Genomic DNA, 18,477 nt, shown 5'->3' with positions numbered 1-18,477 from the left:
GGTAAATGTAATGGTACAAGAGCAAGCTATTCATCACAATTGTATTTTTAGGTTATGAATAAAACAAAAAGTAGTAGCCTAAGTGGATAAGCAGAAGGGTTTTTGGACGCTTCTCAGTATATGACAGGGGTGCTTATGCCCGCTTCGGTTTTCAATGTCCGCCATCACGTTAAAACAGAGGATTGGTGGCATTTTCAGTTCATTGCTTGCTTCCACACGCCTTCCCCCTCCTTGTCTCTTTCACGACTATAGTTAATGCATTAGAACGATTGTTAACTTGCCGTGTTTCTAGAAATCGAACTCACTGTTCCGGAACGGCCTTTCAAAATAAAAGCCAAAGGCCGCTGTTCGCCAGAGAGGCCTCACAATAAAACAGCAATTAGCTTAACAATATATTTTAACTTATATTACGTCCTTAAATATTGATTTTAATTCATTACAGATCTAACCTGCTTGTAACACAACTTAGATAAACAATTTCAAAAGAATAGAATAAGCAAGTGGTTAAAGGGGGTTTCCTGTCTGGCTCATTTGATTTAGAACTGAAGTAAGGAAGAATAGTGTTTTATGAGAACTGTCATTCCTTATGGTTTCTAAAGATAAAAAGAGATTTTACAATGTGGTTTTACTACTTTTAATGGAGTAAAGAATCTTGGTAGACTACTGCCATTGATTTGTTTTAACATTCACATGTTTCAGCATTCCTGACCATATAGCCACTCAGCCGTTTTATTTTGTAACCCGTTGGGAGAGAGATTTAAATTGAGTTTTTCTCAGTAGAATGGCTGTGATTGCAGCAGCATTGGATAGTTCTGCACCACCTTTTGGGTTCTCTGAATCAGTGTGTTGGTGAAGAGTTGCTCACTGCGAACAGAAGAAGTGTGCAAAGAATGAATCTCTGAGGAGATATTGACATTATGCTTGTGCCTCGTTGTCAAGGCAACAGTGGTGTGAAGAGGTACTGCGGTTTTGGGGGATTTCTGCCGTACGGAGGACAATGTGTGTCGGCCAAGTGATTCCTTCCCTCATCTCAAAGCCAGGGAGAGTTTCCTTGGAGCCCACTGACCAGGGCCGATCCTAGCTTTTTTGGGGACCCTGCCACTGACTACAGCTGCATCACTGACTGTGCTCATTATGACAAGATCTTGAGACATGCTTGTCTCAGATTGTTCTGGAGGAATGATGCAATGATTTTACAGCATAATTGTGCAAGAGTTTCCCGGTTGGTGGTGTAGTAACCTTAATGCTTAGTGTTTAGATAAGAGGCTGCTTGTTTATAGGATGGTCTGGAATGCTGAAAAGGTTAAAGTTTAATATTCTTGGTTAGCAAACAAGACATCTGATTATTATGTCACACATAATAGTCTTGTTATATTAACTAGCTATGGGTAAAACGTGTGGTTGTTATATTATTGTTATCATGAACAAAACATAAATAAGGACATAGTATCTGCTTGAAGGTGAATGGATTTCATATCCTAGAGGGGATTAGTTATTGTGAATACTCCACAAGGTATCTACTAATGTATTGTAAAGAACTTGAATTGACTTGATCAATAAGTGAAGATAAGAAGATGTATTGACCATAAATTAGTCAATTGGTAAATAAAAAATAGCGGAAAAGAGGAGAACTATTAAAGTGAAGTGGAAAATCTAAAACACACTGATAGGAAGGGGGGGGCATGAAGGAAGTATGCACTGGACTTTTTATTCGTGTGTGAATTTGGTAGTGTTTTAATTTGTTACAGTAGGGAGTAATTGTTGCATGTTCGAACACCCAGAGTTCCACGCACTGTTAAAGAAGGTAACATTGTTCTTTAAGTGCACCAGAATTGAAGATAAATTGATAGAATGAGTTATGGAATACATAGCAGATCTTTACAGATCCTAGTAATGTTTTGACACAAGATAGTGATGTACACATGTTTCTGAAATAGATCTATTAGTCATTTTAATACTAATTAGGTGTAAATGAATTGCAGTAGTAGTAGTAGTACTCTAAGGAAGTGACATTTTTTTGGCTAGACACTTTTCAGGGAATGTGGGAAACAGCAAGGTGGGGTTGGAGATATCTTGAACATTATAGTTGTAATTGTGAATTAATAAATGATGGCGCTCCATATATACAGATTTTTATAGACGGAGGATGCTGGCCTGTGCTGGAACATCAAAGTCTCTGCAGAGCACGACACATGGCCAAAAAGACTGAGACCAACTGACCTTTGACCCTGACCGACAGGGTAACTTGGGAAGGCACTCTCAATGACTGACTCTGAGGTGTACCTGACCAAAACCTGACTTTACAACCTGACAGTGTGAGTGAGTGTATGTCTGCATCTGATCAGTGCAACTGCATGATTTAAACCGATGACTAATTAAGCATGTTTTGGACTAACACATTATTATTGTGTGATAATAATGTGTGAAATGAGAGGTTTCCTAACATTGCACAAAAGGGGAAACCGTATCTAATCTGCTTGATGATGTTTCACTCCCACAGGAGGTGGCCGTTTGCAGAATGTGAAACTCAAACTAAAACATGAAGATTCTGTTTCTTTTAGGACTGAAAGATGGAGAGAAACACTTACTGGAGTGTTTACTGGGGAAATGATGGATGTACCTTTGGGAAAAATGTTTGGTATTGTCTTATAATCCATTATGACCTGAAGGTTTTCTTCCCATACAGGATTTTGTTTACACATGAGATAATGTGTAAAAAAGGGGGAGTGTAAACAATGTACATTTTTCATTTAGGGACTGAAAGGAACCGGCTGCTCCAACTCCATTGTTCAATCTGACCATTGATTGACAGTTTTAGAATTGACCTGCTCCATATTTGGGGATAACACACTGTTTGATGAATGTTGACATGTCTCTAATATTGATTGAGTTATAGCAGGTAACACAGATAAAGAATCAGTGGCCAAGGGGCTACCAGAGAGATGTAAGTCCAGAATGGAATACTGAAGAAGCTGACCTGTGAGTAATGTTTCAACAGACAACATCATGTAACTAGCCTGGTAAAGAAGTAAAAGCCATAGACTTTATTGTTTAGGTCATTATGGGGATATACATTTCATCTACATTTATAATAGAAAGACATTTGATGACAGTTTGTTGGAATTCTGTATTCATTTTTTCAGTAGGATAATATCTAAGCACTGACGGGTAGAAGCAGTGTCACCAGGAAGCCATTCACTTTGTTAGTATTGTGATTTTGGTTGTTTTTGAATCCATAACATAAGTGTGTTTCTTTACCAGAAACATTAGCAGTTCAAATCATATTTAGATTTTTAATGAGATCTCAAGGATTTTATTTTAAAATAAACACAGATGCTTGTCAGAAATTCGGAGCTATTGAAATATGTTATTTAGTTTACCTAAAGATGTTGGGGTTCTTATTTAGTTGGCACAGTCCAAATATTAAGATTCTGAAGCTGCACAATTAATTTAGAAAACCTGTTCATAGACGTCTGTTGTTTTAAGACACCCCACCAACAGGCTCCAAGTGGCCACGCACTGGTGGGTCAAACAGCCGAGGGCCCCAGAGCCCGGAGCGTAGGCTTGAGGGATTTGTATCAGATTTCTCCACACAGGTTGTTGACGCCAAAAGGGGGACCCGAGACGCAGGAGGCTGACTGTCAGCAGAACAAAGTGGATCAACCCCAGGCTCTCCGGCCCCGACCGAGTGACCCAGAGGACATCCCATGCCGTCCGCCTACAAGGAAAGGGGGACAACTGGTACCACGGGAGCCAGTGTGCGGCGGGGAAAACACCTGCGAGGACCCTAGACGACATCAGGACGGATCTGGCTCTCGTCATGGAGGTCGACTCGGATGCTGTCATCAGCGGACTGGAGGAGAAGGACCTCGAGGACATCCATCCAGCAGTCGTCCCAGGAGGCATCATCATCGGACCGGAGAAGGAAGATCGGGAGGACATCTATTCAGCAGCGACTCGGAAGCCGCCATCAGCAAGCCGGAGGAGAAGGAAGACATCTCTCTAGCAGGCAGCCCAGAAGCCGCCGTCAGCGGATCAGAGGGGACAAAGACACGGCAAGCCAGGACGACACAGGGGACTCCACTCTCCGCGGAAACAGAAATGTGTGTTAAGTGCAACAAGACGGTGTATGGAGCCAGCCAGGCCTGCCAAGCTATGGGCAGCCTCTACCATGACAGCTGCTTCACCTGCAGCGCCTGTAGTCGAAGGCTGAGAGGGAAGGCGTTCTACTATGACGCAGGAAGGGTTTTCTGTGAAGAGGACTTTCTGTACTCTGGGTTCCAGCAGTCTGCAGACAAGTGCAACGCATGTGGACATCTGATCATGGACATGATCCTGCAGGCCCTGGGGAAGTCGTACCGCCCCGGTTGCTTCCGCTGCGTCATCTGCAACGAGAGCCTGGACGGAGTGCCCTTCACTGTGGACACTGAGAATAAAATCTACTGTCTGAAAGACTACCACAGGGTCCTGGCGCCTAAATGTGCTGCGTGTAACCAGCCCATCCTGCCCTCAGAGATGGTCTGATGAAACCATTCGATTTGTATCCGTAGAGGACAAGTATGGAGACTCAGCAGACAAGGATGCAGTTTTTTGACATTTTTTTTGGTCTCCCTCTCATTCTGCCATGAGAAATTGCTATGAAGGGCTGTTTCCAAATGTTTAAAGGGCTCTAAATATAATGTTGAGAGATGAACACAGTGGAGAGGAGCGACAATAGTTATATTTCAAGTGCCTTGTGTAAGTTGCACTCTTTTTTAAGAGTGCAAAAGGGGGAATTGTAAGGAAATATTTGTATGTATTCATGTTAGTAAACTATGAAGAAGCTTAAAAGGGGGAAATGATTTGTGTAGAAAACTGAGCTGGTTTTGGGCCTGTGAACATGTGGTTTTTTGAGGACAAAGGAAGAAGGGGGGAAGGTGAGGAGTTAACATGCAGTCAATTCAGATCTAGGAGATAATGAAGCTGAGCTACTGGGATTGGGGAACTTAAGATGTGAGGTGTTCATGATAATTTGGGCAGCCAATCACGGAGGTCTGGAAGGGAGGCGCAGATAACTCCTCCTCTTGTAAGCGAGGTATTTAGACAGGAAGCACGCTGTGTGCTCTCTCTCTTTCCTCTGGCTGGCTGGCTCACGTGAGTATCAGGTAAATGTGGGATCCCACAGATCTGTATTTATTTTGTACTGTATTTGATTGTATTGCATTGTCTTATTACCATTAAAGTAGATTATTGTTATCGGTTAATTGTATGCTCTGGATTTCTTCCTGTAATATAACCTGCTTGTTTAGGGACGCGCGGAGATTTGAAAAAGCGGACTAGTTGTCCACTCATATCTCCATCAATACTTGTTCCACCCTGCACTGTGAATGTTTACATGGTGTGTTCAATAACAACATGAAAACATATCATTGTTTGTGTGGTATTAGTTTAAGCAGACTGTGTGTGTCTGTTGTTGTGACTTAGCTGAAGATCAGAACACATTTTATGACCAACTTATGCAGAAATCCAGGTCGTTCCAAAGGATTCACGTACTTTTTCTTGCAACTGTAACACAGCACTTTGGCTCCACCAAAAATCGTTTATAAATGTGCTATATAAATAAAACTTGATTTGACAAGCCAGATGCTTAAATGATGTGAATGTATATAATAAATATGGATCCACGAGGATTTAAAAAATCTTTCAGTTGTTGCCAAAAACCCATTAGCTGCAAACGAGGCTCTGTGTGCGTGCGTCGCCTGGACTACAGGAAAGCAGGAGCAAGGCGCTGTACTGTACCTGAGCCTGGCTGTTGGGCTCCAGTCTCAGCAGGCAGCCCACCTGCTGGCCCTTGGTCTGGATCACTCCAGCACACACATAATTCTCAGGGTTGGGATCCACGTCCTCCAGCAGGGCCGATCCCAGTCCCAGCAGCTACCATATGAATGAGCAGGAAAGAGGGGCCCCATCAGAGGTCTGAACAACACAGATCCACCATGAGATGGCTGGCGCTGTGAAGAACACGTACCTTCGCCTTGAGAACTTCTGTGTCCATGCCGTGGTTAGCCTTGAATATCTTCTGTGCTTCTTGTTGTGGTCTGAAGAAAGTTCACACGGGACATTATGAAATCCCTAACTGGCATCACACACAGACACACAAAAACACATGCGCACAACAACACATACACAAAAACACACTTACTGGCTGAGCTGTTTCCAGCGCTGGAAGAAGTCGTGTGAAGTCATCTCGGTGGGCTGGAAGAACTTGTTGATGGTGACAGGCAGCTTTAGGGTCAGGTTCTGCAGCGCTCCCCCATATCTGACACACACACACACACACACACACACACACACACACACACACACACACACACACACACACACACACACACACACACACACACACACACACACACACACACACACACACCACACACACACACACACACACACACACACACACACACACACACACACACACACACACACACACACACACACACACACACACACACACACACACACACACACACACACACCACACACACAACACCACACACACACACACCACACACACACACACACACACACACACACACACACACACACACACACACACACACACACACAGTCTAAAAGTGTAAGTATACATATGTAGGCAGAAGGATAGCTAAAGTTGAGTTCAAAAGTGTACATACATTTGTAAAGAACATGTATGTCCTCTACAGCTCCAGTGATTGGAGCACATTGTTCTTTGTCACAAAATAAATAAATCATGAAGTTTGTTTCTTTTTTTAATTTATTATGAGTCTTCTGAAAATGTGATCATATCTGCTGGGTGAAAAATATACATACAGCAAGATGAATTATACATTTTGGTGATGTCAAAAGTTGTGTCAATCAACGTTGCTTTGTTACGTGGCCTCTTAACCTCTGGGGAGTGATTATAGTCACTATAGCTGGTACCCATTGAAATAGGGCTCACCTGACACACATGAGACTACAATGGGAAAGTCAGAGGAGCTCAGCGCAGATCTGAAAAAGATCATTCATTTGAACAAGTCAGGAAAGTCACTTGTCGCCATATCAAAGCAGCTAACTAAGCAAGCAACCGTTTGTAGGTATAAAGTACAGGGCACAGTTGCGACACTGCCCTGATCAGGAATAAAACGCAAGCTATCACCTGATACCGAGAGAAAATAGGTCAGGATGGTCAAGAGTCAACGGGGAACCAGGTCTGCAATGAATTAGGAGCCGCTGGCACGCAGGTGTCAGTGTCCACCGTCCAACTTGTTTTACAGCGCCATGGGCTGAGAGGCTGCCGTGCAGGAAGGAAGGAAGCCCTCGCTCCACAAGCGGCACATTAAAGCTCCACTGAAGTCTGCTGCTGATCACATGGACAAAGAGAAGGCTTCTGGAGTAAAGTTCTGTGGTCAGATCAAACACAAGGTGAGACCTTTAACCCCAAAACACCATGCCTACCTTAAAGGTGGGGTAGGTACGTTTGAGAAACCGGCTCGAGATCGCTAGAATTTGAAAATACACAACCGGAGAAAATCTGCCACTTCCTCACAGAGCCCCTCCTCCAACACACACGAACGCGCACATGACCAATGAGGGCACAAGATAAGTTTGTGCCCCGATGGAAGGCTGACAGGCAGGTAGGTCATCCAGGCTAAACGGATTGGTTGTACTTTTTACAGTATCACGGCTTCTACAGATGATTTTTTATGGATTTTTTGTCAAAGCACTGAAGATATTCATTGCTATCGGATGTTAAGAGCATTCCATGGAATATAACAACAAGTGTATCTCGAGCCGGTTTCTCAAACTTACCTACCCCACCTTTAAAGGTGACCTATCATGCTATATTTGAACAATATATTGTAGGGCCATACCTATTCTATATAAAGTATATAAATATAGTTTTTATACTGCAGGAGAGGGGAGCGTGCTCTGAGATCAGCTGCTGGGCTCTCAGAGGAGGGGAAGGAAAAGAGATCTCCGTCCTCCGTGTTTTATTCTTATATTATTATAGAGTCCTTATTCATTTGTTTTAAAGCTCAATGAATAACAAAGAAGACCTTCGACCGTCACTTTTCTAATTTTGTCCGGAAGATTTAAACTTTAACGGACATGTTGACCGGCAGAAAGAAATCGAACTGAAACTCTGCCGCACGGTCCCCTCGTTCCTTGGAAGAGGCGGAGAGGAGGGTGTTTGTCATCTGCTGGTGGACTACCGGAGAGAATTACAGCGCTTGCCTCGACGGGGAGGGAGAGAAAGAGCCACAGCGGAGAATAAACAGAAGGGCAACCATGGCAACCATGCAAGGGAAGTCTTCTTCGCTGCTTTTGTGGCAGACTACAGCACCACTTACAGGCCTGGCATATGTACTACAGCGTCTCCAGCGCTTTCAAGCGGCAATGGCCGGCGGTGGCCCAACCTCTCATTCCCCTGATAGGTGGAGAGTTGGCCATATAGGCGGAGCTCCACTTCTGTGACGTAGAAAATAATTCAAATCTGGATCAGTCTGTCTCAGATCCATTGCAGCCCCTTTTTTAGAGATGTGGGTACGGAGGAAAATAGAGGGTTGTGTTTTCTGACACTTGCTGAGTTCCCTGACACACCGGGGACACATTCATGTATAAAAGACGTACAAAGGTGCATTTTGCATGATAGGTCCCCTTTAAAGCATGGTTGTGGTACCATTATGCGCTGAGCCTGTTGTGCTGCCAATGGAACTGGTGCTTTACAGAAAGTAAATGGAATAATGAAGGAGGAGGGTCTTGGGCACAGTTTGGTGTCCAAAAGGAAAATGACCACAGACACACAAATAAAGCGGTAAAGAAATGGCTAAATCAGGCTAGAATTAAGGTTTGAGAATGGCTTCCCAAAGTCCTGACTTTAACCCCACCGAGAGCATGTGGACAGTGCTGAAGAAACAAGTCCGTGTCAGAAAGCCAACAGATGTAGCTGATATGCACCGATTCTGTCAAGAGGAGTGGTCAAAGCGTAACCAGAAGCTTTCCAGAAGCTTGTGGATGGACACCAAAAGCGCCTAATTGAGGTGAAAATGGCCAAGGGACATGTTACCAAATATTAGCAATGCTGTATGTATATATTTGATCACTTTTTCAGAAGACTCATAATAAATTCATAAAAGAAAATGCATGATGTTTGTTTTGTGACAAAGAAGTATGTGCTCCGATCACTCAATCACAGAAAAATAAGAGCTGTAGAAATGATTGAAAACTCAAGACTGCCATGAAATACATTACACTTTTGAACACAACTGTATGTTTGGGTAAGAGATGAGACACTATCCAACACTGGGAAATGTATATTATTATGTTCTATTTTATCTGGACCCTGAGTCTGTAATAAACTTTTCATTCATTCATTATTCAGATCATTAAATTAGAACTGAGAAATGGAAACATTAATACAAAGTCAACATGCTTTTGAACATTACACATTCACACAGCAACACCACGCGTTCGGTCCTTTTGTCTTCAGCTCCATGTGCACAGGCTGGATTCTCTTGTCTATCGCGCACACATGGTTCCCCCATGCTCCAGTGACACCTACAGATCAGTTACAGCTTGTTTTTGGCACACTAATTGGGTCTAACTTTCCTCTCCTCCAGGGTTCTTGTAGTTTCAATGTAAGACCCACGAGAATGTAAATAAATACTCGTGTAATTTGAAATCATACTGGCACGAGTTTGAATGAAAATAAGTCAAAGAATGACTTATTACATGAATTTAGTGACATGGTTTGATCAACACAAGTTGTATTTACAAACCCCAATTCCAATGAAGTTGGGACGTTGTGTAAAACCTCAATAAAAGCTCTAGTCTCGTCACTGGGCACTAACACCCCCCCACACACAATTTTATTTTTGGAAATGCTGAGGAAATGTTTTAGGCTATACATCTGCATGGGCTCCATTATCCAACACGACAGGCACCACACATTAGGCGAAATGTCCTCTGATGGTGGTAAAAAGAGAACTTTTTACGTGTTAGATTGCTTTATTGACTTCACCAGTTTCCTTGCGTGAAATTGTCTTCGCAAATCTATTCTTGGATTGAAGCCAAATCCGTGTTTTGTAAGGACACAGAGACCCTTTATTTGACCACCAAGATCTCCTCCGGTGACCTGGAGTCCAAAGGACATTTGAGCCGACCTGAGTGCATGATGCTTCGAGCCCTGGCCCCGCAGCCGGGAGGCGGAACCATGGCTCAGTCAAACTGACCACTGCAACACCGTGTGCTTTGTTTAGGTATGTGACAGTTAACAGGGATGTTGAAACTCAAGCATATCCAAATCATGTCTACTGATACACAGCCTATTTGAGAATCCAGAGAGTAAGGGAAACGTCTGATTTTAAAGGTCAATTCATCAAAGTCATTCTCATTCCATCTGTCGTGTACCTGGTTGCCGGAGCTCACCTGAACTTGATGTTGAGCAGCGGAGCGTCAGAGAAGTCTGTCAGACACTCTATGTTGAGGACCTGTTGGATCTGGGCCCCCGCCTCGACCAGTGGTTCTACTGGCTTGGTCTGAACGTTGAGCTGTGGCTGGTTGTCAAGGCTCACAAGACATCACATACGGACTTCCACACACCTTAAAACGGTCGACACCACTCACACGTTCTCAGGACTGTGGATTACTCTAGACTTCCAATAGAAGTGCACATATCGCCTGACAACCAAACACACACTGATTCCTCCGTGGGAACGCACATGAAGGCGGGGGCTGTAGTGTCGAGTGGGCATGATGAGAGGGCTCCAGAGACAGACCCCAGGCTGTAGGTTAGTCCCTCTGCTAACGAGGCTGGTGGCCTTCTCACATGTGTTAGTGCTCTTAAGTGCACAGTGAGAAAATGAGCAAACTCATTTGTAATTTCTCAGCGGATACTGATTTGTTTCTAGGACTGGTAGAGTCGCATGCTGTGTCCCAGTCGTCTGAAGTGTATTGGTTTGTGAACATACAGGAACATGATGGCACAAAAAGGATATGAGACTGCAGCTCCCCAGGGTAGCTGACGGTGGTGGTGAAGCCGGCAAACTGCACTGAAGTCTTGTTACCGTAGAACAAGTACATTCTCCCTGAGAGACACAGTGTTGGGACACGGTTACTCTGCAGCGCCGTCACTTTGACCTTAGGCCCAATGACCTCTGACCCAGAGGAAGTGATAAACCCACACTACGCAGCTCTTTAAACCCGGTAGGGCTGGGCGGTAAGGAACACCCATCGTGTATTTTGAGGTTGAAAGGCGTGACACAGTATAGGGCTGCTCAATTCATCGGATTTTAAATCGCAATTACGATTTTGGCTTGCAACGATTATGAAAACAACATCATCGAAATCAAACCATTATTTTATTTTTGTATTGGTTTTTCAGTTGAATTATACTTAAAGTTCAGGATGATCAACTGTTAAAAATATACTGTTCACATCTTTATTTTCAATAAATGGATGTTTTCAAAGTAAATGGATAATCGTTTTTAATAATCGTGATATCAATTATTGACCCAAATAATCGAGATTATGATTTTGCCACAATCGAGCAGCCCTACGACACGGTATATATAAACAGTATACACATCTGTATTTTCTAGGAAATGGGCAATATGTTAGGAAGTCAAATCTACAAGTCACCAGCAAACAAGACTAGCTTAGGCTGGGTCAGTGGTTGGGATGGGTTTATTAGCTGTTGTTTTCATATTGTTAAATAGTGTTATAATAGGATAGTTTTCTCAATAGAGCAAAGACCAATGGCGTGGGTTCATCGCTCAGGACTCAGTGGCAGACTTCACGGGGCATGAGTGGGTTCCGTGGAGAATGTGAGGGTGGAGAGATGCAAACACCGACATGGCTTTACGAGAGGAACATCAAACTATATTGATTTCAGTCATATGTTCTCATCCTATATCCCGTTTGAAAAACTATTGATATATAAAAGAAGTCGGTATATTGTCCAGCCCTAGATATCAGTAACTAGGCAACAGAACAACATCCACCATCTGCCAGGCCCCGCCAATCACAACAACCCATGTCAGAGTGCCACTGCATCCTGGCAGGATGCTCCTCTCTCTGTGAAGAACACTCACCCAGATTTTGACGATACTCCGACTTGATGCCGATCTGTAGAAGCTGATTCTCAAACAGAACCCCATTGTTCTTGCACACAAACCTGTTGGATGAAGGCGTTTCAAGGGTTAGTCAACACTAACATTTGCTTTGAACATTGCACTTCTATCAGATCCAAAGCAACCCATCACATCGACCCTAGGAAGGCTTTGTTCTGGTGAGTGGAGTCAGGTTGACTTGGATAAAGTCTGTATTCAGACGTGCTTCCAACAGCATTATCATTAAATAAAGCGTACACAGTCAGTAGCTCCAGTCCAACCGCACAATTACTATTCTCCTGAAAAACAGCCGACCAACTGGCATGGGGAAAAGGAGGGGCTTTGGAGACTCCTTAAAACATCAGAATGGGATTATCCCTCGAGTTATGACAGCTCTGTCAAGTGGACGTTAGAGGTGTAATCCTTGTTCTATGTAAGTGCGTCTCTCTCTGGCTACGGCTAACCCTACAGGGAGCAAGTATGCTTTCAGCGAGGCTCACGTCCACATGACGAGTACAGAGAGAGACAGAGCTTACTTGTTAAGAAGTTCGTCTGCCTCAGGCAGAGGAGGAGCAGGATCCTCCTCAGAGGGAGGAGCCGAGCTGAGAGCACAGGACAGAGGAGGAGGAGGAGGAGGAGGAGGAGGAGGAGGAGGAGGAGGAGGAGGAGGAGGAGGAGGGGGAGGAGGAGGATACAGACAGGACACACAGCCAGGGAGTGAAGGAGCATCCATGCGCCACAGGCGAGATAGAGATTGGTTCAGAGAAACACGAGAGGAAGAAAAACAAGAAGAGGATAAAATGCAGCGGTGGTTAGTAAAAGCAGTTTGTAGAACATATCATCAGGACACATTGAACGGTCTCTACTGTGTAAAGGCCTGCATGTTGAAGCTGAACTGGAGCACCGTGCACCAGACATGGAACACATGCCTCTGAGACGTTCAGCTCCTTTGAGACTTCATGTATCAGAACACGTTCTGCCCACCCACCGCCCACACATCAAAGCGTCTGAGGGTCCCCTCTCTCCATATGACCGGTCTCTTCTTGAGTACAGAGCCCAACAACATTCATCCTGTCACCCATGTGTTCCCATAACTTACAGCGTGAGTTCCCTCAGCGCCGGAAGGCCTGTGAGAAGATGTATCCATGCTATTGTTAACGTTAGTAGTTCTGACTACTTGGCAGTTTGCCAGAGAGCGGCCTCAGAGGTCGACAGCTGGAACCTGCATCTAAAGATGGTGATGTCTAGCCGTCAGCTCCCATTGGCTGCTTTCATAACGTGTACTTTACGTGTTTCTGGTAAATGTTCTTTCCAGAAACAACAGGGGTGTATTTTCACCATGTGGACACTGCTCTCTCCCCGTAGACGAGCTGGCTAACTGTGGTGTATGGGTCCTTTGGTACGGTTCAAACGCTCAAAGGCATGTACGTTTAAACCTAAGTGCCTCACGTGATCAAGCTGCACATTCAGTGGATCTGATCAGTAATGTTCATTTGAAGATAAAAAGTCTGTCTAGAAAACAAACGTGTATACTACTATAGCTACTGGCTAGTTCTGTAGTTTACTACTGGGCCCTTACTCCGAGTCACCAGAACCCTCCACCAATAGGGAGTCACAGGTCTCTGTGGGCTGATCCAGATCTCTGTCAAAGTCCAATCACAGTAGAACACACACACACACACACACACACACACACACACACACACACACACACACACACACACACACACACACACACACACACACACACACACACACACACACACACACACACACACACACACACACACACACCACACACACACACACACACACACACACACACACACACACACACACACACACACACACACACACACACACACACACACACACACACACACACACACACACACACACACACACACACACACACACACACACACACACACACACACACACACACACACACACACACACACACACACACACACAGGAAGAGAGAGAGGGATAAGGAGAGAGGGGAAGGAGAGAAGAAGACGAAAGACAGTCACATACATAGCAAGATAATAAGAAAAGACAAGTATAGCAGACCTGCCAACCCTGAAAGAGAAGTCTACTTCCTGCTCTCTGTGACCTCTGTAGACTGCAGGAGACTGACAGCCTCCTAGGGCTACGACACATTTTCATTTTTGTCTTTTACACTAAGAACGATAAATTGGATTCAAAACTTTTAAGTAAATGCAAATTCAAAGTAGGAGGCGGCTTCTCTTAGTTTTTCGTGGTGAAAATAGCAGAGATATTCGTCTCTAGGCCAAGACACCCGTGACGGTAAATCCCTATTCTTGCTTATATTAAATGTGGGCTACTTATCATACAAACCCAGTTTAAAAAAGCAGAGCATCAGTATCAGTATCTGAGTGTCTCTGGGTTGACAGGTCCATATCAGACAAAGATAGAGCAAAGAGAGAAAGAGCCATCAGCGCAGACATGTAACATGTTGGCCTCACAGTGCGGACTACACCACAAACATCAACGACTATTTCACTTCACAAAGAACAACAGAAAAGTCACATGTGTACATCTACCACCATTAGGGGCAGAGCCCTCTTCAGCCTAGTCCCGCGTGGGAGACACTCTCTGAACATTCTGCGTGTCAAACATGCACTTCAGTAACAGCTGGTTGATCAAATATGATGCAGACTAGAAAACTGATAAGTAGCTGGCTAGATATTCATCCTGGACTTTGGCTAATTCTCAATGTACACATGAAGAAAAAGACCTTTCACCTTAGGAAGCCGTCATCGTTCACAGCAGCAGAAGGTGCGGCAGGCCCTGCCTCAGAGAACACATCCACCAATAGGCTGCCAGCACTGGCTGGAGCACCAACAGGGGCAGCCGAACGAATCCCAAGGAGGTCTGCTGACGGTGACGGGGTGGACTGTAAAACAAAGGAAACTTGCAATGTAGTATTTGTGTTGCAGCTGCTGGTATACATGAAAGGACGCTAAAAGCAACCGTGAAATACTGTTTATAGAGTCTGCTTACAGCATTGGAGGAAGCCATGGCCGCCGTGTCTGGCCCCCGCTCACCCCCTCCATTCAACTCCCCGCCCTCCCTTTTGCTGTCTTCCAGATCTGTCACGGACACGGTGCCGGGCCCCTTCTTCTTCTTCAGCTTAGCCAAGATCGATGACTCCCGCTCTGGGAAGGGAGGCATCTCTTCCAGGACTGTAGCCTGTACAACACAGAGGACACTCATGCTGTGGGTCCTCCAGACTCAGAGAGGAGCATACATCAACAAGAACATGACTGCAGGCATTTGGACTGGATGGTCTTAGAAGACAGTGGAACAAACATGTATTAACTATGTCAACCTGTGGTCCTTGAAACGTGAAATCATGATCATTTGACCTGAACTGTGTGGGTCCTAAGAACTAACCAGGACGTCTGTGCTAGCGATGGAGGAAAGCTTCAGATACTCGACAGCACGCTGCTGCAGCTCAACGTCTGAGTTGCGGATCTGGCTGTCGCAGCGCAGCACCTCCTGGATGGTGGCCTTGGTCTCCGGGAACAGGTTGATGAACTTGATGTAAGCTGACAGCAGCAGGGCGCGGGTCGGCACGGAGCACAGGTGGAACTTGGAGTGGAGAAGGTTGAACTGGACCAGGGGGCTGCATGACAGGACAGCAACGTTATTACATATTAATTAAGCCGTCACGGAGCCTTGGCAGCCAAAGACCAACATACCTGGAGCGTGGGTCTCCAGCAATAAGGTTTCCAAACTCTCCCAGAATGTAGCCTCCAACCTTCACCATGTTCTCATGACAGGCAGGGGCCTGCAGGGCCTGAAAGAGACGATACATCAACTCGCTGTCTTCTAACAATACTACAGCAGTGCTAAAGGACACATTCCATATATCCTGATGTCTGAGTTTAAAGGTCTCCCATCATGCAACATGCACCTTTGGATGTCTTTAGGCGCTTTCACACCGGAGTACTTTTCCCAGGAATAGTTCCGATAGTTCCTGGGATGTTGCGTTCACACCAAACAGATCTGGAACTAGAACTTTTTTTCGGGAACCTTTTCCCCCCTTTTCAGTCCCTGCTAGAGAGGTGGTACTTTCCTGGGGAGGGAAAGGTTCCCATTTCTGATTGGCTGGGCGGATTGCAAACCACGCCCCGTAAAACTCGGAAAGGTTTTTGTGAAGCCGCCATTTTATTTGCTTGCATTAGCATTAGCATTAGCATTAGCCCAGCGCACCAACGGAGAGAGACTAACTTATGGCAACACAAAAGAAAACATGGGAGCGGTGGAGATGAGGAGGTGTTGGAGCTTCTGGCGATTTACTCGGAAGACAATGAGTCTTCAAAGACAATGAGTCTTCAAAGACAATGAACAAAGAAAATGCTTATTCTTTGTCAACATACTTCACAATTCACACAAAAGAAAACAAATGCAGCGTAACTATTGTGCACATGGACACCTTCTGGAACAACTGCAGGTTGAAACCAGGAGATAATCTGCAAGACCCTCTGATCATAAACGTCTATTGTAACACTGGTTGTCTCCCTTAGTTACTGTATCGTCACACGTGACGTTGGTGCGTTAAACGTTATGATAAAAACAAAATCATCCTAAACCATTAAAAAAAGGACTCAATGATGTAAAAACAAACAGAAGTTTCCTTTAGTAACATAGGTTGATAACAGACTGCAAGTTAGTATTGCTTATTAAAGATAAAAAATGTTGAAATATAAAAGATGTTACTCAAAGAAAGATTAAGTATCTGAACAGACAATCTGTCACTTTTCAGTACTTGATAAGCGTCAGATATGTGCAACACACATTTGAGTCCATCACATCCAATCCGTTTCCCTCCCAGTGAAGACCTGCATTTCAATCTACTGCTGCGCTCACAAGTTACATGTCATGATTTGGTGAAGGGTTACCTCAAAGACCGTCTTGGCAGCGTAGCCCTGCACATCGTCTCGATTGATGACGATCTGAATGACGCGATACCACACTTCTTCACTGACGTAGTCTCCGGCTATGCGTATCAGGTTGAGAATGGTGTCCACGTACCAGGAGTAATCCACGGCATATTTCTCTGCAAGTATGGCTACTTTTAACACCTGAATGAGGAAGGCATAACAGCTCAATTACTTTGAAGACTTTAAATATGTTGGGTAAACTGTAAGGCTACTGGAATCTTTTGTTCTATATTGAAGACTGCAATTTTCAACATGCAACTGGTGGAAACAAGCACCTTCGATGTGAAGAGAGGAATTTAGTCTTCACACCTGGTGAAAGAACGGAACATAGCGTGGCATTAACACCTGGAACAGTCTTTGAAACCCACCATCTCCTCTCTGATCGAGTAGTCTGCCGTCTCGAGGTAGCTGAGCATCTCGGCTACGATCTGCTTGGCATTGCTGCGATCGCACATGGCATACAGCAGATCAGCGGCCCTCTGTCGAACACTCACATCCCTCTCAGTCTGCAGAGTCACAAAGAGACAAACAGTGACACACCAGAAGGGGAAAGGGGACAGAAGTATAGATGGACCAACTGGGTGCTACTGGACAGCATAACACTTAGACTGTAACCTTGTACATGGGACGACCTGCTTGTAAACAGTTGATCACACTGGAAAGAGACTACCTTTAGTTCTGACAGTGAGACAGTACCTTGAGGGCGTTGATGACGGTCTCGATGTGTGTCTTGACAGCTTCATGGGAAAACTCAGAGCTGGCCAAGGTGCACATGCTCTCTAGAGCCAGGTAGCGCAGGTTGGTCTCCCTGTGCTGCAGGAACTGGCCCAGCTGATTACAGGCTCGCACCAGCAGGTTGGGCTCGCTGCAGAACACACAGCCACACGTACTGCACTGTCAACAGGCTTCAGTGAAGTTCAGATGCGCCTTCCCTCCATCATTTGTCTTTACTAGCGTCACACAAACTAGACGCGCTGGCGAGGAGGCGGGGCTTATCTTAATGTTGATACCAACAACAACATTTACTTATGTTGACTGATTCAATAATAAAACTAGAGTCAAATTGATGCTGAAATAATGATATACCAGTTAGTGAAAACAATGAATGGATGCTTTGGCGAGTGCATCCACAAGCCTGCAGACATAAATGAAGCTGTCTGCCGGGCCGCAGACAGTCTGGAAGGAAGTGGAACTGAGAGCTCCGCGTGCCGTCGCCCAGAGCCAACGGCTGGGGTTTGTTTTCCTGATTTAACAACGTCAGTGAAGACAAAGTGAGATCCTCAGACAATCACTTCGCCTCCACGAGAACACCACAAACGAGATTTCACACGAGTTCATCACAATTAGAAACAGCTTTATTGCCAGGTTGACACGTACGAGGAATTTGA

The 18,477-nt window shown here is 44.8% G+C and overlaps 1 protein-coding gene across 5 annotated transcripts in view; it reads right to left on the bottom strand.

Annotated features, from left to right (window-relative positions):
• Positions 1–5,688: 5,688 nt before the first annotated feature.
• The window catches only part of ap2a1 (adaptor related protein complex 2 subunit alpha 1), a 34,593-nt gene continuing 21,804 nt past the window's right edge, over positions 5,689–18,477 (bottom strand). The window contains exons 7-21 of one of the 5 annotated variants that reach the window (XM_034078974.2): positions 17,786–17,954; positions 17,458–17,595; positions 17,048–17,230; positions 15,845–15,942; positions 15,537–15,768; positions 15,144–15,332; positions 14,885–15,036; positions 13,696–13,758; positions 12,653–12,718; positions 12,099–12,181; positions 11,004–11,093; positions 10,435–10,558; positions 6,182–6,298; positions 6,008–6,077; positions 5,689–5,913 (exon numbers count right to left, since the gene is read on the bottom strand). In XM_034078974.2, the coding sequence (XP_033934865.1) occupies positions 5,704–5,913; positions 6,008–6,077; positions 6,182–6,298; positions 10,435–10,558; positions 11,004–11,093; positions 12,099–12,181; positions 12,653–12,718; positions 13,696–13,758; positions 14,885–15,036; positions 15,144–15,332; positions 15,537–15,768; positions 15,845–15,942; positions 17,048–17,230; positions 17,458–17,595; positions 17,786–17,954 (1,984 nt within the window). In that variant the 3' untranslated portion in view covers positions 5,689–5,703. The other 4 variants (XM_034078975.2, XM_034078976.2, XM_071202532.1 and 1 more) reach the window with 4 other exon arrangements.

The sequence above is a fragment of the Pseudochaenichthys georgianus genome, unplaced genomic scaffold, assembly GCF_902827115.2.
Source record: "Pseudochaenichthys georgianus unplaced genomic scaffold, fPseGeo1.2 scaffold_523_arrow_ctg1, whole genome shotgun sequence".
Classification (NCBI taxonomy): domain Eukaryota; kingdom Metazoa; phylum Chordata; class Actinopteri; order Perciformes; family Channichthyidae; genus Pseudochaenichthys; species Pseudochaenichthys georgianus.
This window is presented reverse-complemented; position numbering and strand designations above follow the sequence as displayed.